At 34.9% G+C, this 27460-nt stretch overlaps 2 protein-coding genes across 3 annotated transcripts; one reads left to right on the top strand and one right to left on the bottom strand.

Moving 5' to 3' along the window:
• The first annotated feature begins 1659 nt into the window (after positions 1–1659).
• On the top strand, positions 1660–19791 carry LOC145764699 (transmembrane protease serine 11D-like). Its single transcript, XM_082576352.1, has 9 exons — positions 1660–1789; positions 5041–5106; positions 9428–9600; positions 12333–12424; positions 12942–13113; positions 13952–14072; positions 14233–14381; positions 14738–14894; positions 18145–19791. Exons 1-9 carry the CDS (start codon positions 1759–1761, stop codon positions 18171–18173), a joined length of 990 nt encoding a protein of 329 aa, XP_082432478.1. The 5' UTR covers positions 1660–1758; the 3' UTR covers positions 18174–19791.
• Positions 15053–19501, bottom strand: LOC145764698 (monocarboxylate transporter 8-like). 2 transcript variants are annotated; one of them, XM_082576351.1, is made up of 2 exons: positions 19486–19501; positions 15053–17220 (listed from the first exon to the last, which is right to left on the bottom strand). In XM_082576351.1, the coding sequence occupies exons 1-2, from the start codon at positions 19499–19501 to the stop codon at positions 15764–15766; spliced, it is 1473 nt and encodes a 490-aa protein (XP_082432477.1). In that variant the 3' UTR covers positions 15053–15763. The 2 variants fall into 2 exon arrangements, with proteins under 2 accessions (XP_082432477.1, XP_082432476.1); XM_082576350.1 differs by lacking the exon at positions 19486–19501 and having other exon boundaries at positions 15053–17461.
• Positions 19792–27460: the final 7669 nt, after the last annotated feature.

Below are 27460 nucleotides of genomic sequence, written 5' to 3'. Positions count from 1 at the left end.
GGACCAAATATACAACGTTTGCCATGACAGGCAAGCAGCTGTTGCACTCAACGTTGATCACATGACTCAGGTTTTTTATCTGCTAAGCGCACGAGTAGTTCTGACATATGCAGTTTGTCTTCATATACAATTGTTCATTGTTGTACAAATCTTATGTACGAGATCAATGTCGGTCTGTGGCCATAGCTTTAGCCTATCGTAAATAATATTTCGCAGTGCTATGTTGCCTATGTGTCTTGTGTTACCCGCAAGCCTTCAAGTTGCATACAAGGTTTATACGTGAAACAGCCTACATTAATGAACAAAGTTACCAATATAAAGGTTGACCGAAAAGGCAGCAGCAGCAGCTATGCCAGGACCGTTTAGAGGATAAATTAAACCTGGTACCACTTACATCCACGAGACCACGAACCTCAAATCAAGACCCTTCCAAGAAAAAGGAGCTAGCTGATATCCAAAGAATACTCGGTGGTTTTATCAAGTTTTCGGGCTTCTTAGAAAGGTTATGGGCCACTAAAATCATCCAGGGCCCGGGTTTAAAAGTACCCCCTATACCCCTCGTCTTTTCTACTGGCTATGTCAATGTAACCTAACAAGGGCTGCAAGCTCAATTTTAGACAGTACAATAACTTATCTACACATCCCCAGATATTTTCAATCTTTTCACATAACGCTCAAAGTCAACAGATGTTGGAGTGTATAGAAAATAAAGCGTAAAAAAGCGCAGTTGCTATAAAATGTTTAGAGTTGTGAAACAAGAGCAATATATCATACGTCTACTATTTTAAATACTACCATTCTTATCCTGATTTTATCGGAATATTTGAATAATTTTAGAGCCTGTTAAGTTAAAAAAATCAGAAAAGTTATTTTTTCAACATATCAGCAGTAGCCTACAAAATGGTACAACTGAAGGAAGTGAGCGTGGAAGCTTACAACGAAAAAGAAGATGAACTCAATGAGCTCAGCACCGGTGAAACAGAGTGCAAATTTGCATCTTTGTCTGAAAATAACTCTTCCTGCTCCACATCTACAAAGTCGTTCTCCTCTACAAATCTTTGCAAATCAAGGGGGAACGCAGAAACAGTTACAAGCGAATATTCATTGGAACGAAATATTTTGCTCCAACAGTCAACAGTTGATTCGAATAAACACCTTTGTGAAACCATTGATAATGAAGCTTTCGATCAAGACTCATCTTTTCACGATGACATATCTCAGTGTGATTCCGCCATCGACTTATCTAATCTAGGTTTTGAAAAAACGTCCATAGGTTCTTCAGTAGATAACAGCATCCAGAGACCTTGCTTCCGTTGCTATTGTGACCATAACAAGCAAAGTCATCAACTTTCCCTCTCAGACTCATTCTATTTTGCACCCAGAAAACTCTACACAACAGTTACTTTACCTATGTATACAAGTGGCCAAAGCATTGATTTAACAGAATCTTCTAGAAACCAATTATGGTTGAAACCTCGAAAAGACTTAAAACTTGTATCGGATCTCTTCGATATTGAGATTAAAAACGCGAATAACAATAACGTAGTTTCAGCACCAACGCGATCTGGTGGACATAATAGATCCATAAATCCTAACAGAGATGCAAACGTTAGAACCGACAGAAATTTTCCAACTGGTACAGTACGGAATAGTAGTTCAACGAGTGATTCTGAGATTCCACGCAGCAAGTTCCCGAGAAGTTGTCCGCTACAGAATAAAGGACTAATTGCTCTACTCGTACTGTTGGTCATCATTACAATGTCGACTTTGGCAGCACTAATTTATTTCGGTAAGAAATATAATTTTAAAGTAGTAACAACTAGGAAATGAAAACAATTCCATTCTTACAATTAACAGAAAATTCTCGGTTTTTATTTCGTTTCATTTGTATTAAACTTTTGATGTTTTTCGTTTCGATCAAAAATCGTTTCGAATAACACAAGTAGGCCTATTGAAGTTATTTCAAGCATTGCGCTTGTCGGCTAATTTTAACTTAGGCCGTACGCTTACTGTGATGTTGCAAAGGCGCAAAAGAATGTTTTTGAAAAGCAAGTTATTTTGAAAGACAATTTCGGTAACTTTATATTTGTAACTTTTGGAAAAAAATCATCAAACTATTTCTGGACATGCAAATGCATTGTTATAAATTGTCACTGCATGAAACATATTATAATTAAACTTAAACATAGAAACTTTTAACATTATGTCATGCCACTCTGAAGATAAATTTATTGACGATTTTGGTTTTCACCATGAAAGTTAGAAAAAGATCTTTTTGTTTTATTCGATAAAAATAAAAAAATATTCCAGACTACAGTTAATACAAGCACAATTTTGAATGCAACAAATGGCGGTTGTTGAAACATTACTGTATGTGACTGTATTCTTACTGCATTTGACAAAAGCCCATAAACACCCCTTCTTTGTTTTTTTAAATAACTAAATAAAACATCATTGTATTGGGCTGCAGATATTAATGTAAATATTCGTTTCATCCAATTAACAGTTAAAAAAGGGTAGACTTTTTTTCTTTTGTCTTTATGTGTAATAAGTTGCAGGGGAGAAAGCCTGGCTACATTACAAAATCTCAACAATTGTAGGTGCTTGTATAACAGCAGATCGATGGTAGACTAATCTGTGGTAGGCTATTACTTACTGTATGTGCTACCGTACTACTTTTTTAAGACTTTTAAAGTTACATTTGTTGATACATTGATAGCCCAACCAGCAAATCAGATTCAACGTCTGCATACATTGAATCAATGTAAAAATGATGGACTTTGCTTTCTGAGCTAGGCTACACCTCACGATTGATGCATTTCATTTTTTCTTATAACTTACTGACACATTTTTCTGTAACCAATTGCCATTTAAATGCCATCACATTTACAATGACGTATTCCAACAGCATGTAAGCAAAACTATCTTCACTGATGCAAAGTAACTTCCGCAACGTTTGCAGAGTAGTTGTAAGCTTACAAGAAAAATTAAATAAAAGTAAACAAAATTTGTTGTGAAATAGTAAATACAAAATCAAAGCTACAATTAAGAAAAAAACTGTTCACATCTGCAGGTGGCAATGCTGTTTGAATACAGCATTACATTACACCCAATAACAAACTTCTTGGTGTGTCATCAGCGGCTACAAATACGATGTACTTCTGCAACATGTGGCCTTCTTGCTGAGAAGGCAATAGCCCAAACAGAAAATCAGCCCTTTCTTACGTCGATTCTACATCTACAGACTGAAAATGACTTTTCACAGCTTTGGCATTCTTGTTATTATAGTAGCCTAACAGCATAACAGCGTAACAGTTTTATTTTTATCTTGACTTTTATTTTGAACGTCACAAGCTTTGATTTCAATCATGGTATTATTGTGATATTTTGCATGCCTTTTGTTACAACTCTTTTTTGTTGTTCATGCGATTATTCATTTATTTTGTTTGCTTGCAGTCATTTTCAGCAGAACAACAGATTTTGGTAAGTGCATGCCATTCAATCAAACAGTAAAGAGCCCAAAATGCAGGCACTAAACTCATGTTCAGTTAACGCTTCAAAAATTAAAGAGTTTCATCTTCAGTGCTATAAAATTGGTTATTAGCAGTGTTGTACGTGTCAATGAAATAAATTGACGGCGTCAGCGTCAGCGCGAATTACCCAAAACCTTTACGGCGTAAAGTACTGCGTAAGCTCTAAAAGAAATTGATGGCGTCAGCGTCAGCGCTAATTTGTAGCGCTATTTTAGCCAGGGTCTCACAAAACGGGAGTATTTCAACCAAGTTTAGGCTAACAATAGCTATAAATAAAGAGCAGGTTTTTATGTTTTGAGACTGTATTGTAACTAGTTGCTTTAGCTTATTAGTCATTTTTTTGTAGAAACACATGCATTTCAAAACGTTTGTCTGACAATCTGCTGCGTTTGGAACGCATAATGTCCTTTCCAAGTGAAAACATGCGTTCCACAGCAGCGCTGAATGGTATTGGTGTGTTGTACTTCAAAAACAATTCTTGAAAACGTTTACTCGGAAAGGTATCACTGTTCCAAGCGTGCTGTGATGGCTTAGCGTATATAAATCTTTTAACGAGGTCCACTACACCAACATCGCTCTTTTCAAGGGCATAGAGCTCTTGAAATAAAGTAGCCTACCTTCAACCACCGCGATGACATTCATTGATTTTTCTCTTTCTCTCTCTGATCCCTCGTTTTCTATACTGATCGCGATATGAGTGATCACCATTTGGCGAACTTCTTCCGCTTGTATTCCAGGTAGCTATTCCAACCAACGCGAAATCGGGTATTTCGGATGAGTCGCGCTGGCCAGAATACATTGTGAAACTCTTATTGTGAAACGAGATTTTCCATAAAAACAAAAAATGACGCATAGCGCTTGACGCTTAAAATTGGCAAAATAATTGACGGCGCTATCACTTCCGTCAACTAAAAAATAAACTGACGGCGCTAGCCTCAGCGTCAACAAAAAGTTGACGCCGTCACGCCGTCAATTTGACGGCGTCAACGTACAACACTGGTTATTAGCTTAGTTATTCATTGATCGTCAATTAATCCGGTTGTAATAGCCGCGTTTAAAACTTTTGGAGCCGATGGAAGCTATGTTGTTGCAGCTTGCTTTTCTGGCAACACCTTGTTGTTTTTGCTTTTTGCAAATATTTATTTTATAGGATAATAAAAGATTATATAAACTTCTAACAACCTGCATGTTTTTTTAATTGTTTATAAAAAAAAGCTCGTGGTGATATGAAGGATCATAATAATAATAGTCATGTTTTATTTTGCGTCTATTACAACAACATTCAGTACACTGTGATTACAATGCAACACAACGAAAAGTCCTAAACCAGATAGCAAAATCCATCATTTTTACATTGATTCAACGTCTGCAGACGTTGAATCAATGTGAAAATGACAGATTTTGTTGTTTGGGAAGGGCACATGTAATAGTCATCGAGTAAGGTCACAAATTCTTTGCATTGTTGAACGTTGAGTAGCAAAATTATTCACTGCGCTTCTGCTTTCAGGCCTCGACACTTCCTCCGGATCCGAGCCCCCCGATATTCCAGAAGCTGCACTTGTTTTAAATCAAAGTAAGGTTTTCTAAATTATATTTGGTTAACCAATTAACTTTGGTGTGTGAGGGCATAATAGTAGTAAAAATTCTTGCCCTGCGTGTTAAATTTCAAACCAATATTTATGGAAAACTTATTTGAAAAAGAGCGATTTTTATCTCATCGAAATAAGTTACACAACCCTTTCTTGAATCGTTGGATTTCGTTTATTTGTTGACAAGCTCATGAAACCGAATATTTTTTACTTTTATTTTTTGAAATCGAATAAACTTATTGAAACAGCCACATATATTTAAGCTATTCATTAAATTTGACTTTTATGAACTATTTTTGCTGCATTGGTTGTGGTATCGCTTTATCAAATGGAGTTGATCTTTATCACCCGCGCTTCCAAGACTAGCTTGTTAATTCCCGGATAAATTGTGTAATTTGGTAAAAACATCGGTGGGCCTTACTGGGGACATGTCTTAAATGTTGTCCCTTCGACAGTAAAATGTGACAACCCGGCTTCTCTTTGCCGATATTGTGCGTCAAAAATACAATAAGCTTATTTGGCCTACCCCATGGCCAACTCTATTGAATCTATCGAAGAACATTATTTAAACGTAAAAACGTTATATACTGAAGTGTTGACCTTGCATCGATTGGTAATACACCCAGAAGCGACAGTTAAACTTTTTGAAGCAATGGACTATGTTTTCATGAAGAAAAATAATTATATTAAAGTCAAAATTTCATTTTAAATATCTACAGCACTCTTCCACGTCGTACTTATTTTATAGACAAGGTAGCATTCTTTAAAGCTAACACTATCGTTCAAAAAGTCATCAGCTAAGGGAACTATTGACCTGTAATCATAGCAATATAATATGTAAATGAATCTCAGGGTGATTTATCACCAGCGAATAGCATAGCAAAGGTGTTTTCACTAATGAAAAAACTTTAAACCGGATTTGCTATAGAGGCTATCACCTTTGCAAAAACACTTTTAAACAAAAGATATTAAAACCAATAACACAGTATTCCTTATGAGTGACAAACGCAAAAGTAGAGCCACTTACAAAATCATGTGTGATATATATATCACAATAACTAAAAAGAGATATTATAAGACTAGTCACAAAAAAAATTAAAAGTTTGGCATGGCTGGAACTAAATCATACATTTCGCTCTCATGTCAAAAGCAGTCCAAGTTTTTCCATACTCTGTTAAATATTAGCAAAAGCTTATAAAAAATTTTAATAAAACCTTCCGTTATGAAATACGAAAGAACAAAACGTTTACTTACCGCCCAATTACATGGAGTAATGTTTTGTTTACAGTAGAAATTATTGATTGGCCTGGAGAAAATAGCGCCGGCAAAAAGTTGTTCTTTGACGTAACTTGTTTTTAAGGTGTTTTTTAACTTTACGACAAACCTAAACTATCGATTTCTTCGAAATGTTCAAACTAAAATTTCAAGATAAGATTTATCTCGTATTGCTTTTAAGCAAACAGTAAATATATTTTTATTACAATACGATAATGTGTTATGACTTCTTATAGCAAATCTTACGCAACAAATGTTCATTTGCTTGAAACTACATTGGTCCTGAAATTTTTACTTGTAAATATACTAGTGACAAAGTTATTTTATTCAATAACCTTTCTTGCTTTCTATTTTAATATGGTGTCAAGCCACATAAACAAGGTTAATTGCATATGGTTCGACTTTTCAAAATTGCAATTATAAATTTAAAATTTAATTATGCCAACATTGCAATCACAACAAAACGTGCAAAAATAACAATTAAAAACACTTCAAATACCAAAACAACGCTTAATGGTATTTATAAAATTCACATAAGCTTTGAAGTATGTTAAATAATTAACAGTTGATAGCTTATTGATAGCACCTAAAAAACACTTGATTTTTGTCATTTAAAAGTTTAGTTTACAAAAAGTAGAGTAAAATTCCACGATAAAAATATGTCATTACAGTTTTCATAGAATCTGTTCAGTTGAATTTATGAATGCACCTAAAGGATGAACATTGAACAGTGTGATATCAAGTAAAGAAATAGCAGGAAGTGCCACAGTAGACTGATAGAATCATATTTTTGTAAAACCATCGACGCTTTAGTAGGTTTTTATCTGTGCATCTTTTTTATATCAACAAAATGTATAAATTCCACTTGGGTATGAATAAAGTTCAATGATTTTATCAACTCATTAGACTTCAGCTTAAAAAATAATCTACTTATCAATGTCTTAACAATGATAAAGTTGATTGTTAGAGGAAATACCGTACGCTTTCACGTCTTGCTTTTTATAACACTGATAGCTATAATAGGTTTGGCCTGCCAAACTGTGCAACGGTATTGATCGGTTAACTTAATTTACATCTTATAAAACTAAGTATTTTAGACCTTTGATCTTTTCGAAGAAAGTCTTAAAATATTCTTAAATAATTCTATGTAAAGCGCAGCTTATTCTTCATATTTATGAATGAAAAACAATTTACTATATCATTGTAGTAATGTGTGTCACCCATAAAGTCAATTATTTTTAATTCTACTGTCGATCTATATTATATTTACACCACTTAACTGCAAAGTACAAGACATTTAAAGTAGACTATTGTCAGTACTTTTCAACAGGTTAAATAATGCGTGAAAGTGCAAGTACTAAGTTTAACTTTTGGGTCAACAAGGTCTTCAAAATCATCTTTTAAAGTCCACCTTTTATACAAATATTCTGATGTGTTTTCTCAACAACAAAAAACTTTATCGCCATCAATAAGTTATGTTTGCATTGCGAGCAGTAAGCTACAAAATTTAAAAGTTTCACCGGTATACAGTACAAAATGGTATAAATATAAATACAGACTACAAATAAATACAATACAGGCTGTATTTCCGCATAACTGCTAATTTTAAGTAATAGATTGAAAAGCAATATTGCGAAACTAATTACTTTGCAAGTTCCACGAAATATTTGTAATCTTAAAAGATGTGGGTTTGACAGTACATCTCAATTTCCTGGAAACTTTGCAGCCGTATTAGACTACAGCAGTCATAGCTCGCCATTCTGTTGTATCTGACTTTGGTGCAACAGCCCAACTCATAGGCTGATGACTGGGTTGTAAAAATGTTAGGCTAAGTATATAGTAATACGGTAGTTCATTTATATTTTTGACCTCATAAAAGCCTCAATACACAAAGTGAAGCAACACTTGACTTGCAAATACACATGATTATAAATTGTTTTATTGAGTTGTAAAAAAAATCGAGTTTATTGAAGAAGTCAGATACGTAATATTTTTCTTTATAACAAATTCAACATGATCAGTAAACTGTGTAATAATAATAATTTATTTCACATCAGTAGGGTATAAAAAATGACTAATACTATCTGGTTTATTTTATTTCAATTAACATACAAACACACAGTTATATTGAGTTTGATTGTGATATAAACCATTTTGAGTCGGACATGTACATAATACTAATAAATTAGTAAAAAGTACAATAAACTGAATCCAAACTTTTGTACTTCAATAGATTAACCTCCTCATCAGGGATGCAAACATTCAGTAAACGTTATGTAAATAGAAAAAGGATGCAATAAAAAACGAATGAAACATGTTATCACAGTTAACCATCGTGTTACAGCATCAGTCACTAGAACACAAGAGGATTTATGATCAGATAACTGAAAAGCGGCCTCATTTTCCAATTATGCAAATTGTGTTATGTTTTAACACCAAGTAAGCTGACTGCAAATAAATCTTCTACGAAAACACGGGTTATCCGATGACAAAATATTTTTTTAATTTTGGAATTGAAATAAATTAATTGAAAAACTTTTTGAAACGATGCAGATCTCATTTCCTTTCACTTTAATAGCTTTTCGCTCTAGCACGATTTGGCCGCATAAAAATTTCAGTGAGAAACAATGCAAACGTCACGTGCAAACACGCTGTAGTCCACAAGCTAATTTGAATATCTTTGTAACTTATTCACGATTTTATGATGTTTTGCAAAGAAGCTTATGTCAAGTAGTATCGAAGGATATGCGATAAATGTAACGACAAGTTATGACGTAGCAAAAATTTTCCATGGTCCACATTGTTTCTGCGCATGTTTGATGCAAAATATATAAAAAGTCCAGTTTTTTTTAATTTGAATGGCGCAAGAAGGAAAGTTTCCTCTCATCAGTTATTCTCTCAAGAACTTGGTCTTGTTTTATAATTGTCTTTATTTAATTTTTCAACAAGAACCAGCAAAAACAGATAATTTGAAATGGATTTCATTTTCATCTAAAAGTTTTCAATTTTTTTTTTTTTTTCAATTTTCAGCCTTGTTTTGCGGGAAGTTTCCTCCCAAGTACATCCCAACGGGATCTACCATCGACTTTCGAAATCAATTTTCCTTGCCCCCGTTTAACCCAGTTTTTCCAAAAAACGACAGTCGAGTTGAAGGAAGAGTAGTAGGGGGTATCAAAGCAAACATTCGCCAATATCCGTGGCAGGTCAGCACTGATATATATTTGTACGGTTTCTCATTAGCATGGATTTGTTTGTCATTTTTATTTGATTTGTTGCAGTACATATTTCTTTCGGTATCACTCTACTTTTATTTCATGATGAAAGCAAACATCATTATTTTGCAATATTTACTGGAGTGTGGGTATTCATTTTATCTGCACTTTGCATGCAGTGTTTTACTTCGTGTGTGTTGTGTCCATGTTTCCTTTTTACAGAGTTTTTACATCCTGGCAGTAAACAAATCCTTTTTTACGTTGCTTTAACGTCAGCAGACATTAAAGCAGTAAAAAGAGACTGATTTACTGGTTGAGTATGTTGATGATGATCGTTTCGTGTAGCATAATCTAATATTATCCATGAAAGTAGCTTCGACGTTCCTGAACAATTGCTAAGCAAAGTAAACCTCTGCGCAAGAAACGCGTTAAGGATGAAGCAGCTTGCCTTGTAAGACAAAACCAGACTTATAACCACGATTTCATTGAAATGGTTGGACTGTACATTACTGTGCAGGATCAAAACTGACATTTCTAGTTCATTACTTTGCACACTAGAAAGTTCTGGTTTATTTCCACTTTCATTGCTTGGTACACAATTCCTAAAAATGCCTTTCTACTTTTTGCTTATGAAGAGTGGGTTACATTGAAACATCGCAAAAACGTAAACAAGTTACAATTAGGCCTATATTTGTTGCTAACGTTGAAATTTGCGACCGGATAACGCTAATGACGTCATTGTAACCGCAGGATGACACTTCCCGCTTACGTCAGTGTAAAGTGACTGTATCCGCCATTAGGCTACCCGGCCTGCAAGCATTCTGTGTAACGTTTCCTTGTGAAGTTTCTGTCACTTATTTTTAACATTTCACTCAACTGAAAGTAAGCCTTCATTAAATTGTCTTTAAAATTTCAACCAAACATATGTTGTTCAAGTTTTAGACACCAGGCTTGCAAACTAATGTAAAAACTTGCACAATGAAGCACAGAAATGCTGGTTTGTTTGTAATCGAAAGCAGAAGTGCTAGTTTAGTAGGCTACGGTTTGTAATTTAGAAACATTTGATGTAGGCTACCTCATCTATATGCAGTTGTGTCATAAATTTTTTAAGTTTGTTGCTTTCTTTTGTCGCAGATTCATGATTTACCCTTGACATGTTCCGTTTGGTAAAAAAAACGAGGCCTTGAAAACTAATCATTGAACCTCCTGTCAACGCCACTGCTATTCATAGCCTACAATTATTGAAAATGAAGTACGCATGCCGATCACTATTTAACCCTGTTCTGCCCATGTAGAGCATTGTTTCAACTGCAATCAAACCATGAACAATATAATTGTTTAGCATTGTAATTTATTGCCACATGAAACGATAAGATAGATGTAATGCTTTTAAACGCACTTCACATATGTTCAGATGCACAATTTAACAAATATTTTACATTTAGAAAATATAGTTTGAAAATCGTTGTGCCAAATATTCAAATAACGTCGAAGAGAGTGCTTTTAAGTAGACGCATGTCTGTCATTTTCATGGTTTCAGAATAACTCTCCAATGATTGTTGATAAACAATCGGCAAAAGAAGATAAAGGATACTGGAAAACACAAAATAATTATACGATAATGGTTGGCAGGGGCAGAGTTTTTGGTGGGTCAAATATATCAATAAAGGACAAACCCTGGCAGGTATTTCAAGAAACTAAAGTTTGACTTTTTTGCTTGAACTCACAGTCGCTTTAACTTTTTTCTGACCATAGAAATCATCTAACTGAGATCAAAGCAGGCCTAGTGGTGGCATACAGTTTTTGCTTGGCTAATGGACCTGGAAATTAATGCAGGTGGTGCTGTTGTTTGTAAGTACAGAGAAAATAAATAGGCTACAATAAGTGGAAGAAGCTGATCGTTTTTTGAAATGGTACATTTAGCAACACTGAAGTAGATTTTTTGGAATTTGTTTTGGTAAAAAGTTGTTATTTTTTGAATTTTCTCATTTTTTGAATGTTTGTTTGTTTAAATTAACACAAACAAACCTTATGTCCCATACATCCAGAATGACAATTATGTCATTTACTTTACAATACCTATTGTGGCGAAACGTTGTTTGAATAAAGTATTTGAATTACATTTAAAACAGAAAGACCTGCTTTTTGAGTTTGAATTTTAAATAATAACAATAAGTTCAATGCCTTAAACGCAAAGCTTTTTTTTTTATCTAAATTTTTGTTTTATTCTGACATAAATATTATACTGTCATGATTTGTTTCTGGTTGCGCTTAAGCGTTTTTAGCCTATTGCTTTGTTAAAAAGTAAAGTTAAAATGATTAAAAATGGCATCAAGGGGGCAAAAAACGTAAAATATTTTCATGCCTGTCCAGTGTCCACGCCCGAAGTCTGATCTCTATCATGAAAAGCTTTCATCCCTCACACCACCATTAAGAAGTTTCTCGCTTTGCTTCGCGGGCTTGCATGTTGCTTGCTATGTTTTGCATGGTTAGTTTGACGAAAAGTTTATTTATGACCCTTTACAGGTTGGTAAAGAATAAGCTTGTTTTCAGTTCCCATCACATACAATAATTAATAAACAATCTGGACATCAACCTGATCTGGTGCAGATGTTATCCAGATTATCCAGATCCTATCCAGATGTTATCCAGATAACATTGATGTCTTGGAATTGCTTTTTGTCTTCTGCGTTTTTGACTTGAACTCATTGTGACGTATTTAGGCAAGTTTGTGGGTGAAGGAAGAAGGCTTGGCCTGTGGTGGAACCATTATAATGAAGAATTGGATTCTTACTGCAGCACACTGCTTCACCTAGTAAGCTTTGTTGTGGTGATTGTGACAAGCTTTAACGTAAATGCGTTACGTTCTTTACCTTACGTTAGATGCGTAAGTTCGTTACTTTCTGCTCATATTTTGCTTCAAGTATGTGGAAATTGAATTAAAAGCACAGCCAATTGGTCTACTTTGCCACATTTCTTCTCTTGACACAGTCCCTTAATTAGGCGATATCTTAATAGTTTGTTTAATAGACCTACTGCAGCACATTTTAGGTTTAACTTTCAAAATGTAGGCTATGTTATGCTCTTTGTCACGATAGGAATAATGAAGTTGATTACAAACAAATTGCAACTTTTTTTCATGTTACCTACAGTTTATAATTATATACGTGGTCTACTACATTTCGAATCATGATCATTTTGGAAACTTGATTACTATTTGTTAAATGTAAAGAGCTGTGTAAGCAATCATATGAAATTTCAAAAGTTATTAAAAGTAGACTGAAGAAAAAGATCTTTAAAAATTGCAACTAACAACCAAAATGCACTTTCAGTGTAACAAGTCCTGACAGTTGGGAGGCGTACATGGGAATGTCGGCTTTATCCGAAAGACATATCGTCCCTGCCCAAAGACGGGATATAATATCGATTTCGATACACGCTCAATATCAGACCCCAAGGGATGAACAACTTTTGACCTTCGACTATGATGTTGCGCTTTTAAAGGTTTTTGTTTATTTTTGTTTTTGCTTAATTTTTTTTTTGATTGATTGTAGGAATATACACTTGGACTTAGAGAGTCCCTTTGCGCATATTCCAGGTAGTTTTGCATACCTGTAGGCCTAAACCGTTTTAACTACCGACGCAGACGCTTACTGAGACTGACAGACTTTCAGCTTGTTGAAGTGTTGTTGTCTAAATTATTTCATCCACAAGATGCCGCTGAATAGGGAGTTATCCTTAAATTGCGTTGGTCAAGCAAACACCTTGAGAGTTGAACCAGGGCTGCTTGAGCTAATCGTTTGTTTGTTAACGAAGTCGGACAATCATCTCATTGTACACGATTTTTTGTTTGTTTGAGGTCTAAAAATAAAACAAAAAAGGTTTTGTAGATTTTTATTATCGATTTCAGGCTTCACTGTATGGTTGGATCGCATTGTGAAATAATATAACGGTTTATAGCATCTTTTCTGGCTTCCTTTTTTGTTTAACGAGTTATCGATTTGAAACATCAATATGTGACCGATCAGAAATCGTGTACTAAGACCATTTGTAGGGTACAGTAAGATTGTACTTAAAAAAGAGTTAGGCAACATGCGACCAAGTTTGACAAAAATATATAAAAAGTTTACAATATTCTTTGCCCTGGGTTTGTATTAAATATTTATTATTATATATTATATATTATTATATATTATATATTATTTAATATCATTTATTTTATCAAATAACTTTATTCAGCAACAACTTCAAGCTGAAAAATCTTGCCTTAGTAAAGCATAACCTTTGGTAGGCTTTATATTTTTAGACCAAACGTTTTACTATGATTATGCTTTCTTTTCAGCTGGACGGTAGTGTGGAATTTTCTGAATCCATTCAACCAATTTGCCTGCCACCGTCCGGTTTTGTATTTCCAGCTTTCAAGAAATGTTATGTTAGCGGTTGGGGCGCAACAACAACACCAAGTGAGTCGATCATATGAGTTTAACATCTTGTCAGTCACTTAATAACTTTCCAGTTACAGGACTGTGCGAACTGTTGTTGTTAAGTTTTGAAAGTATAAGGTTTAAGCCAATAGATGTTTTGAAAGTTGTTGGAATTTTATTTATTATTTTGGTTGTTTAGTAACGAACCTCCCAGATGTGCTCCAACAAGCTCAAGTGGATATTATTCCCAAGGAAGTATGTTCCAGACCGGATTGGTTGGGTGCTCAATCATTAAGCGCTAGAATGATCTGTGCTGGTAAAGCCGAGGGTGTCAGAGATGCTTGCCAAGTAAGTAGAGTAGTTTTCATTTTATTTCAATCCCCGTCAGACTTCGCCAATCCGACCTTCCTTGTTTTGTCAAGTAGGGTTAGGTTAGATTAATGAAGTTGTAATTTTATCAAGGTACGAGAAAAGAAACGTAGGTTATTAGAGGAATACACATTTGGATACTTGTGGGAAAAGTAATAAATTACGATTTCTGAAATTCGGTCTGTTTGAGGCTCTTGCAACACGTTTTTTCTACTTTGTCCGAGTTTTAATAAACAATCGGGACTCTTCCTAATTCCTACTCTTTACTTTGTAATATTTGTCATGAGAGTTGACACGTGCAAAATGTGTATGCTTAACTCGCTCTGTTGCATTAGGGTGACTCCGGCGGACCATTGTCTTGTTACGACGACGAAAAGGGTGTTTGGACTCTAGCAGGAAGTGTCAGCTGGGGATATAACTGTGGTCTGCCCAAGTTTCCTGGCGTATATGCAAAGATGAGCTATTTTGCCGATTGGATATGGAATGAAATAGGTCAGTCTTGAGATAGAATGTATTATGATATTCTATTATGGAATGCGCAGTGTAGCCTAACTGCTAATTTTGCTTTTCTTACTGCTGAGTGCTGAGCACAAACAATTTCTTCCAAAGTTGTGTTGTGATTTAGCTTATTTTTGTTTGACTAAAAAGATAAATGTACAGTCATTATTTTTCAAGGCAGTAAAGTTGGTATTTCATCAAAATTAAAAATAATCTCAGTTAAGAGACCGTGCAAATTAAAACAACAAGAACCAGCAGGCTACAACGATTTCAGGCCAAAACAACAAATCTCACATAAAACTGCATTGTTGGTTTTCTCTCACAATCTTTGAACAACAACAAGGGCAGAACTTTAGCTCTTCGCTAACTTTAATCCAAAGGATTTCTTTTTCGAAACAGATTAAGACACAATCTTGTTATTTGGTTGTTTTTGAACAGCGTAAGTATTTTCAATTATGGAGCGAGTTTGCCCAATTTATTCAATTCTGTGAAAATCATACCATATCTGTCACATGACAAAACCATTATCACACTCTGATGATTTATTTGCTTCATATTGGCTTTTTCATCATGTTATTAGGATTGAGCTGATTAAAACAGGCACAATTAAAAATGACACAAACTTTTGGCACTACAAAAATCTTATGAGCCCATTTCGGCATGATTGTGAACGCACGAGGTATAGAGTATCAATACAAAAAGATACCAATTTTACTCTAAGACTAATAACAGAATGGTTTAACTCGCGCCAAGTCTTTTCAACTTCGAGTTGTTACTTTTGAGGCATTCTTTTAAAAAGGCGTGCATCTTGATAGTTTAAACTTATTTGCGGTGCAAATTTTTGAACAAAATAAGCCTTTCGTTTAATTTCCTGGCAAAATAAATCCTCTGTTTGCGCTATCAGAAGTCCCCGGTCCTCCCTCGTCTCGGTTTTGTTCCGCTGGTTTTGTTAACAATTGACCCTTTGATCCTTTTGTGCGTTTCTTTCTTCGTTTTCCTCCGCACATGCGTCGCAGTGCTCTTCTAAGACCTGGACATAGCTTAGCCTTGTCGTTATCTCGCATCATCTCTAAATTGGACGGGTTGATGGACATGATGCTCGTAGTTGGATTCTGCTTCTGATTGCGCGCCCATAGTGGGATTAGAAACAACACAAGGGCAGAAAGTATCATTGGAAGACCTGCAAAATAAAAGGCCCAGAAATAATTCTCCTCCTTGTCTTTTATAGTTCCAGCTACAGGCGGCCCAATGGAACTTACTGAAATCACCGCTAAAATGCTGCCCCAAGCAATAGACAAGTGTTTTGCTCCAACAAGGTCTAGCGTCATGACCGGTAAAAGAATTTCCACACCTCCGTCTAAAACTCCAAGCATTATGGCATAAACTAGCAGTCCAGAAGGTGACATTGTGTACGCTTGAATAATATTAACAACACCCATCATAGAGGCACTGAACTGGGACAGTAGAAGTCGATTAATTTTGGGTGAATCGGCAATTTTTCCAACTATTAAGCGACTGAACGTAGCAGCTACTCCCATGTACTGAAGCAAATGCGAACCAAACGTTCTCTCTTCTCCACTGTCGATGGCAAACTGCACCATGTGTACCCAAGGAACTAAGTAACCGATTTTACATAAGCCGACAGCAATTGCCCATACAATAAAAGCTTTGTTCTTCCATAAAGATAAATCAAGCACAAATTTACGAGCAGGAGACGACTTCATCCTCTCTTCCCTAGTTCGCCGCTTAGATGGTCGAATAGGTCTATACGTGGCTGCACAGATTGTGCAAGTCATTGTCAACCCAGCAATCACCTGTAAGCTTACCCTCCACTTTAAGCATTTATTGAGTGCATTATAGAATGGTGCCATTGCCAATGCACCAAGAGTGCTTCCTGCTAATCCAAATCCACTTGCCAGAGCTCGTCGTTCAGAAAAGTACCTGGCAATCATCACTGGACCCTGCATGTAACTTAGACTTGTTCCGAAACCAAATCCAAATCCGTAGGTGCAGTACAACATTGGTATGGATGTGGCAAGTGATGAGAGATACAAGCTCCCTGCTGCTACAATAACTCCTATAAATGTGATTACTCGACAGCCGTATTTATTCGATAAGTACCCACTGAAAGGAGCAAATATTAATATGCATCCAAAAGCAATGGAACCAACCCAAGCTGTGTTTGAATATGAGTCATTGAACTCGTCCAACAGATCAAGATATATAATTCCAAAGCAATTGTGAGTTCCAATCATAATAACGTTAATGAAAAATGCAGAGAATGTAACAACCCATCCCCAACCTCCATCAGGAGGCTCGTCTTCATGAAGCACAATCTCTACATCGCTATCTTTTTTGCTTGCAGGTTTTCCTGTTGTTGCTGTCTCTATTGAATAAAACGTGTCCATCGACTTCTTACTTCCTATGGGAGGCTCCATCGCTTCTCTTTTCCTTTGTAGTTTAGCTTATCACAAAAAGAGATTGCACGTTTTAAATGTCCTTTTATACAGTGATACAAGCGCAAAAAGACGCTGACATTTAATTTCAATCGTAGTGGTAGCAGTTTTTTCCTTTTCATTTTTACTGGATTTCTTGTCAGGTTTATAGACATTAAGGGCTTGTGATGTAATAATCAAAACTATACACATTTCCTTTCAGGAGCTAAATACAGTACATACTGCGCTACTGTATAACTTTAAATTTTAATGCTTAGTTTTTTATATTCGTTGTCATTTGTCACGTTTGAGATCGACAGCCCAGATAATAGAAGATCCTTTTTAAGATGTTTAAAAATAAGCATGATTACGTTAGCTCACTAGGCTAGTTGAAACAGTGGCTTTACGTTGTTTGATGGTTCAATTTTTGCTTTTTCTTTAAATACTGTACTGTATGCAAAAAAGGTTACAAAGACATAATTTTATACCCACTTTTTCAAAAATTTAGTTACATAAGTAACAACATATAATCTTTCTATTTCATATAACGTTGGTGTACAACTTCCACTGCGTGCGTCACTGCACGCAGTGTAGTGAAAATCTGTTCACCACTCACCAGTCTGTTCCAACTTGATGTTAGTGTAAGTTATTAATACATTGATTTACCACGTAGGCTAGGTTGTTTTGCTAATTTCAAATATTAGGCACTGTAGGTAAAACTTTTATAATGAAAATAGAATTTGGTTTGAAACTCATAGCAGTTTAGTATCGCAGTTACAACGCTACCTAACATATCTGTTTCATCTTAGGTCGTGCTGAAGGATGGATACCCCAATGAAAACCCATGCACAGTGGGCTACAACTTTTACTCAAAACTCTTTCCAGTATCCATTTTGAGTAGAAAAAAAAACTTTTAATTTACTTTTCTGCCTTCACCACCGTTACAGTGATTTTTTTTAGCGTTTGGAATTATAATTTTTAGGAAAAATTTAACATAATTTAATAAGTTTTCTCAGACTTAGTGTTTATGCTACTTCAATTTTGATAAAGAGTTAATTTTTTTGAATCATGTACAAATAAAACCTAACAACCAGACAACATTGTTTAAGATCTTACACTCGCTTGTTTAAACAATAAACCATCCCTGGAGGAGTCTTAGATTTGTACTTAAATGCTTCACCAAATTTGATACTAAAATCCATAAATCCATGAGGCTTTGCTCATAAAATCTTGCTATCCTCGCCTCAATAGACGGTTGTTTGCCGCAGGCACCTCTTAACTGCTAAATGTCTTCACGTATTTTTGCGTAATTGATCTGTGTTTTTTTTTTCTAGGCAGTTGAGCGTCATGTGATTTTGCCTCTCTGCCTTGCCGTTTCATTTTTATGCGTTTCTTTTTTTTTCGATTTTGTGCATGTAGATCAGTTTTGTAATTTGAATTTATGAAGAATTTCAGTCAGTTGGGTACTTGAAAAGGCTAACATGAGTGTGGCCGAAAACGTTTGTAATTTTTAGTTTATTTTTATGTTATTATATTATGTTAAATGCCGTCCGGTTGTTAGGTTTTATTTGTATATGGTTTCTATTACTTGTCCACAAAGTGCAATAGATGTGATTATTGTGAATGTTTCACAATTGTTGTTAAATTATTGTTTGATACAATGTTTGATTTTATACTGAAAAATCGTGTAGTATAGACATTTTATATCATATTTTAACAATTTTGCAAATCAGTCCTTTTTGCATTGATTTTACGTCTGCAGACGTTAAATCAATGTAAAAAAGATTGATTTGCTGACTAGGTTTGTGTCTCGCTCGTTGATGCCTATTTTCATCTTGCGCTTGTGTAAATTTTTCAGCGTTTAGTGGACTGTGCTTTTAAATTGGAGCATTTTAGGTGAAAAATAGCTTTTCAAGGGCTTTGACTTTGTTATTGGAGCCATGTTTTCACTGTGGTGGAAGTGATTGACAACCTATTTCTTAGTACTCTATTTTCAGAGTCTGAAAGTTATTATTGTGTTGTTTTGTCAAACCTTATCCAGTTTTGTTGGCATCTTTTTACATGCAATACATGCAAATAAGTCATGCTTATTCTTTAATTTTGGTTGAACTGTAGGCCAAGCCTATTTGCTTTTGATGACTTCAAAGTACATTCATCAAACTTCATGTTTTAATCATGTTTTTATGTTGTCCGTTGTGCAACAGCATGTAACTTGGAACTAACAGTTGTTTTTCTTTTGTCCTGTGTACACTTTTTTTTGTGTAAAAATATTTTGCTACCATCTTCTGTCGTAAAATATATATTTGATTGGCACAGATTACTGCAAAATTTTAGCGAATGTTGTGCAAGCTTTACGGAAACGACTGGAAAGTTTAAATGCATTGATATTGTTGTTATGGCATTTGGGACCAATTTTTGCAAATATTTGTTCTGCCAATAAGCAATTCATCAAATATCTTCGCCAAATGCTGGAAATGATGATGCGCTTAATGCACATTTCAAGGTTTGTGGCCCTGGCTCAAGGCTGGCGAAATAACAGATTAAAAACATCAATCAAGTCTCAACAAAGACTTTTGAATTGATTGTCTGAGAACTTTTATCAGCTCAGTAGACGAGTGTTTATCTCTTTCGGCTCCTGTACTGATAGAATTAAGTTCGATTCCAGATCTGGTGATACCAAACGCTTCAACAACAATAGATCTGCCGATCGTGTTCATTCTTGCATAATGCAGTGAGGAAAAGTGCAGTAATAATACGGTGACTTCGTAAATATCATTTACAAATTGAGAAAGAGTAGGTCCACTCTCACTAAAAGACTTCAATATTGTAGACTTGTAGAGCGACAATAAGTGAGCCATAGCATTATTACTAGGGCCCGCAAAAGTCAATAAATTCAAAAATTTTTAAGAACCTCGTCTTTCCACGAATCAAAGAATGAAGTTGTTTTCAGCACCTAGGGGCCTGTTTCTAAGAAGTTTATAGGTTAAAATAGCGTCAAAATTTTCATTATTAAAGTCAAAATTGGTCAAATAATGGCTTTTAAACTTTTTGTGTTTCTTGAGAGTAATTTTTGTCAAAATCCTCCTTGAAGCATTGTAAATCAGGAACTGCGACACAATTAAACCATATTAACCCATAAAAGCAGGAAATATGTCACAATGCCCACTTGGATCAGGAGTAACTTTTATCGCAAATTGTCCATTGTTTGTTCATTGTTACGTATTTAAATAATTCTTATAAAATACTTCCTCTTCACAAACGTGGTCGTTTCGAAGATCAACGGTTTGGATTTTAGGAATAGCTCACTGACATTCTATAATACAAAAATGCCTAAGCAAGCTAAATCGTCTTCAGCAAAAGTTAAGCAGATTTGTCGAGATTTTCCTGATGAACTTGATGCAACTCTACAAAGTGCAATTTTTGCGACTTTATAGTGAAGTGCGATAAAAAGTATTTTGTTGAAAGCCACAGGAAAAGTAAACGCCATCAACTGAATTGGAGCGACAACAAGCATCGCAATCAAGACAAACTTTTATTAAACAAGCCTCTTTTACTGAACACGTTTGGGTCTGAAATCGACAAAATATTATGTTTGAGCGCTAAGTTTCATGTTCGAATCCCAAAGTGCAACTTAAATTTGAAATAGTCCAGACAGTCAAATCTTTTGCATGAAATTAACACGCGCAGGATGATGTAGATTGAAGATCATAATCATAATAGCACGCATGACTAGAAAACCGTGTTCTGAAAGCTAGTGCAAACCGCTACTACCTCAGCGAACTCGCGGCATCAAGCTAAAACATGTTGTTAATATGTACAATGTGAAGTAAGCAACGATCATCGTGCTAAAAGCGAAACTCAATCTATTGCAGAGACCTTAAAAGTTAACGCAATTCTAATCCGACAGCCTGATTTTGTTCAAACCTAATTCCAAAACAAAAAGTCTAGCCTAATTTACAACTCTGTTGTCGATTGATAGCTTACAGTTGTCTAGCTGAGAATCCCAATTATAGAAGTTGGCTTGTGACTAACTATAAGAAAAGAAAGTTATCAAAATTGCCGAAAGTATTCGCGCAAAGGTAAGAACAAAAATGAATCAGTCTTGCAAAATTAAACGTAAACCACCTTCACCACTTACCATCCCAGATTGTGAATAGATGTTTTTTCATGAGCCGTTTTTTACACATATGTTCACAACATGGACTCCATTTGTCGAGTTTTACTTTGAACAAACAATTGCAAATGCTTTAAGTAGAAATTAGTTTTATCATTGTTATGTTTTTTCTTCGTTTGAAGTTTGAATATAAAAATATTTTACTTTAAGTTAAATATTCTAATTTGATTGGCGCCGGTTCGGTGACTGCACTCAGTAAGTTACAAACTGAAAAGGTAAACACTGAACAAATGAGGTACACGCGATTGATCAATGCGGTGACGATTCAAAGTCGTATCCAGGCTGAGTAGGCTAATGGTTGATAGTGTAACGGATAGAAACTTTCTTTCGTTTCGGCTCGATTCAAGATCTACAGAAGTTCAATCAGTTTAAAAAAACGAATTTTTTGCTAGGTAGAACAAAAATCAAGAATGAAATGAACACATCAAATCACATTAGTGTTTCTTGGGTGATTTTGTGACGTGCATCAATAAGGATGTCATTTGTTTAGGACAGGTTACAGTACAAAACATTTTTGCTTACACTTACACTTTACACTTCCGCTTACACGACAGTAAACGGTAGTTTTCTTATATCAAATATTACTGGTGATTTCCTTGGGTTTACTTTATTTTTGTAATTTTGTTTTTAATACAGTACTGATGAATCAATAAATCACATTTTATATTTTTGGGTTCTTAGTCAAATGCTTTGTCTGTTTTAAGTGAGCTAATTTTTAACTTTGTCATTTATTTGAAGTCTGCATAAGTTGTGTGTGAATTTTCTTCCAAAACGCATATTGTAGCCCATTGTTGGCAAAAATGTGACCATTTTGTTAAATTATTACTCCGCTAACTTCTAAGTCACTTTTAAGAATGGTCTGACTGTTGAAAGTAACCTCATATTAAAATCATCAAACCTTTTTACCACAATGAGTTGGAAAATCCCGTCCGTGCGAAATACATTGATTAAATCTTAGTCAGATATATTTTCTACTACCCTGTATTTGTTTTTGCCGCATGATGGCAGAAACGAGCGCTTGTAATTGGAGAAATTATCACATTGATATAAGAGGAACACTGGAATATGCAACCGCAGATCAGCTCGGTGTACTGTCACTATGTGCGAGGCAGTAGAGAAATAAGTGCACCAGACATATAAATTGAAAATAATATTGAAAGGACAGGTAACTACGGAAAGAACATGTTATCACAGTTTGGCTATAGCCTATAGCAGCAAGATAAACTATATAGGATCAAGTTAACTAAAAAATAGATGTTGTTTTAAAATCAATTACATCTCATTTACGTTATTTAACAGATAAAAAATGAGAATACAAAGAATGGCTCTAAATCAAGATGATCAGGCTTACTTTTGTACTTTATGACTTTATTTATTGTAATAATTGAGGTCAGGAAGAAATTCCTCCTCTTTTTGTAATGGAAGTTGAAGATGAGGAAGATGCTGACGCGCAAAAAGTTTTTGTCACAAACCAGTTGTTTCAGCAGAGTGTTGATAGTACACAAAAAAATCGAGTATATGAAAATGAAGATTGGGATTCGGATGCTCAAACCAGCAGGCGGAAAAGTTGGAAAAATTTTCACAAAATAAGTTATAAAACTAAACAAAAAAAGGTTTTCAACACAAGACGGACAAAGAATGCAATGAATTCTAGTTATGAAGATTCTAATGGAATTGAAATTTCACACTACCCTGCAGCCAAAATCAACGAAATATTTGAAAAACCAATTGAGTTGATAACTGTAACACATAATCCCATAATTTCTGATACAGAAAACTTAATACAAACAAAAAATTGTGTGAATGCAAATGAGGTTTCCTCTAAAGATTTTATGCGTGATGTTTCCAATTTTCCGTCAACTTCCCACTTCAGTCAACCAAACTTTCACAACAGTGTTTTTCAAAATGAGGTCTCATTAGATGTTTCACAGTTGCAACCAAATTGCAACAGACCTTGTACGTCAAGTGACGTTTCAAATTATCACATCAATTCTAGTAACAGAACGAATTCTCCAAGAGGATCAATTTTGCATTCGGAGTATGACTTTTCGTCGCAATCTCAATTGCTTGACCAAATCTTAACTTTACCTGATTCTTCAAAACCTTTTTCGTTAGAAAATAGATCAAGTCAAGGCAAACAATTGCCTTTGACCCGATCACAGAGCAATCCAAGCGACATTTACGAAATATTTCAAGAAACAGGACCAAAAGCAAAATCTTGTTCCTCTTGCTGTGTTTCTAAGAACAAATGGATTATTATAATCGGTGTGTTACTTGCGATCGTTTGTCTGACTACAATTGGAAATCTATGTTACTTTTGTAAGTACAGCATGTTTTTATATCAAGGACATCTAGGTATTTATTTATGTAAACAGTCCTTTGACAGGGGGTCCAGGGAGTATTTTTGGACCTTGGTTCAACATGATTTTAAGGGGCCGTAACATTTCTAAAGGGCCCGGGAACTGGAAGACACCACGGAATATTCGTTTGGATATTGCGCATGTTTTTAGAATAGTCTTGATTGAGGCCGGGAGATTTTATTGGTACCAAACCAAACCAATATCCTCTCAACTGTTTTGCATTAGAATATGAGTAGCCTAACATTTCTTCACATTCAATACTTTTTGTGGTTTAATTAAATTGTTGCTGATTTATTTTTTAATTCGAGTTGTAAATATATGACAACAGCAGAATTAAACTCGATTGCAGATTTTAAAATGCTAATTCAAGCGTTGTTTACTATTTTTTTCCTTGAAAGCTTGCATTTTGACGTAAATATTACCAGAATTTTCAATGCATATCCGACTTACAAAAGAAAAGTGGCAAGGTCTGACAACAGAAGTTGTACTCTTGGAGTTTGTAGATAAATAAGGCACCATTACCTTTACCGGTGTCAAACATATGAAAGAACTTACAAGCACAATAAGCCAATAACAAATGAAAACTTTACACATTTAACCTCGGGTTGACTGCCAAAAACAAAGTTACTGCCGTCGCTGAGTTGTCTGTCCTTACTTAACTTTAGTGAAAATTCTGCACTGTAGTCGCCAAACAACAAAACAAATGCAATCTAACCAACAAAATAAAAACGTAATCATCGGAAATTTGAAAACAAAATGCCAATGTTATTCCATTAAATAAACCGAGACTGAATGCAAAAGTGGGGTGGTTTTTGTAAGAAAAAATTATGTTCAAAAACAAGTGCTTATCCTCTTGTTCATCCAGACAAAGCCGGCAATTTGATATACTGAAAAATACCAATGTAATTGATGTCTTAATTATGACTTGTACAAGATTTGCCAGGTTAAACCACATAATAATAGCTTTTGTCTGTGAAACGTAGTCTCCTTCTATAGTGGAGTAATCGAACTGATGGCTTCCATTTTTACACCTGAGGCACAGTGATGGATATGTAGCCTGACCATAATCAAAAAACAAACAAACTCATCGTTGTAGTTAAACTGATTCGTTTTTTATTAAACGGCTTTTTTCATTTTGCTTCAGACTATTTACTCGGCTTTCTTAACCCTTAAAACACACATGGTCTTCACTCTTCAGTAATTGAACTTTTTGTCACCACAGGGCTGTTAAGTATTTATCTAAACAAAACTTGAGTCAAGACCACGTTTAAAATGGTGAAACTCGCTTAATCAATGTGCTCACATTTCAATTTCGTTTCGTAATTGCTGAAGGGCGTTGTCTCAATCGTTATTTAAAAAGGCTGTTTTAGTACTTTAACTAAACAATGCATACATAATCTTTATTAAAAAATTGTTGCATGCCTATTCTGAAGCTTTGCACACTTTCACACTACTTTCTTTGTTTTTCAGTCATATTACAACAGTCTTCAATCAATGTCAACAGCGGTAAGTAATTCATTCCATGAACTATGAGAGTTTATAAATCCAAAATGAATAAAGCTGGCCCTGAAAATTTACACAATTATGTGTCACCCTAATAAAGCTTTACAAGGGTGATAATTCCACTAGGTTACATTAAAACCAAAATTAGATAAAAACAGTTATGACAGGGATTTTTTAATATCTATGGAATAAAATAAAGTGGCTTACAATTGCTTGCTTATTGACGTAGCCCCATTGTAAACTTTGCGAATTAGATGGTAGGCCATATTTTCAATCAGGCATAATTTTTTGGTAAAAAAACATAGACAAACTACAAGTAAAAATGTAAAATATTGCAATTTATTCTTGGAAAAAAATATGATTGAAAAGCATATAACTCCAACCCAAAAATAACGAATATATAAAAAAAAAATTCTAAACTATTAAATCGAACATGCAGTTCCAAACCCTGATAATACCAATTTATTGTCACCGAGTGGAAATGTGATAGCAACCAGATATCAGATTAGCTTGTCTGTCAGGCGAAAAGATCCGGGACTTCTTCCGCTTCGGAATAGGCCTTTTTGTCATTTCCTTCACATGTTTTAAAAAGATAAATCATAAGGTGGATTGATTCCACCAATTACTTTTACAGTGAATTTAATTCATATTCTGTTGTTGACAATGCTCTAAATGGCTTGGCCAAACAAAGCAAAAAAACTGAAATCATTAACAGTAGCCAGTAGCGTAGCCAGGAATTTTGAAAGGGGGGGGTTTTGACCACCCAACGGCGGGGGGTCTGGGGGGCCTCCCCCAGAAAATTTTGAAAAATTACTTTGAATTTGGTGCATTCTGAGAGCATTTTCAACAAAAATGTGGGTATGAATATTCCTGTAAAATGGTGCTGTCCAGTAGCATAGCAAAAGGATAAGATCATGTTTTCTTCGGAAAAAAAGCTAAGTCTCTGTATTTTCTTGTTGCTAATTCCTGGCTGAGATGTTTGAATGTTTGGTATTGGCAAAACTCGCTCTTTTAATGCAATTTTGTTTAAAATTAGGCAATTTTTTTTTTAACTGAAAGCATCATTCTCAATATAGTGACGTCACACGCGTGCCAAAGGGGGGGGGGTTGTAACCCCCAAAACCCCCCCCTTGGCTACGCCACTGACAGTAGCAATATTAAACCTTTAGGTGCTGATACTGAAAACGTCACTACAACGCACGTGCTCACAACAACTGTTTTACATGGATTGAAAGGCGAACTAAGTCAAAGTAAGTATTGTTGCCGTAAACGCATCAAGATTTCTCCCCATCACGACCAATCATCACTTTTGATAAAGGACCACAGCCGATCTTCATAGCAAGTGTCTAATATAAGTTACAAATCTTGAAAATATCCATTTTTGAATTTTTTTTTATGATCCTTTTTTTTCAACTTAAATTTTTTGATGCTGTTGCGGACGGTGCCAAATTCTTTTAACTTAATAACTCATTTCGGTCTCAAGCACGTTTTAACGTTTGCGTTTTGTCGCTTCTACCTTTTTCTAGACCTTTGCTAGGTTGATTGTGTTGTTTTCGGTATGATGATCAGAAATGAAAACTAAAGTGAACACGTGTTTAACGATTATGTTGTGATATTCTAACGATCTTTTAGTTGGAGAGCTTTTTATTTTTTGAGTAGATGCTTATATTTTAAATTGTAAAAAAATAATGCAGCTGTAAAAATTCACTGAATTTTGTTTCCTATCCAGTTCAATTTTGCGGAGCATATCCTGCAAGTTACATCTACGCGTTTGATGCTGAAAGTCCAGAAGCAACAACATCTTCATCACCAAATGTCGAAACCACAGTTCATTTCGAAGTAAGCCGATTTGATTGATTGAAACTCATTGACTGATTGATGACGCTCACTGCTTCATGGGTAGGCTACTCACAAGTTATGCCATCAAGAAAAAAAGGTTTTCTAGTACAGAACAGTTCGAGAACAGAACAGAACTTTGACCATGATTAATTTTTTAAATGCCTGTGATAAAATATCACTGACTACAATAAATTTCTATGTGATCAACTAACCTAAATTTATCATATTTTTGACAATGTTATTACATTT

This window comes from Aplidium turbinatum, chromosome 2, assembly GCF_918807975.1.
Source record: "Aplidium turbinatum chromosome 2, kaAplTurb1.1, whole genome shotgun sequence".
Lineage (NCBI taxonomy): Eukaryota > Metazoa > Chordata > Ascidiacea > Aplousobranchia > Polyclinidae > Aplidium > Aplidium turbinatum.
The sequence above is the reverse complement of the archived record's forward strand: the minus strand, read 5'-3'. Positions and strand labels throughout refer to the sequence as shown.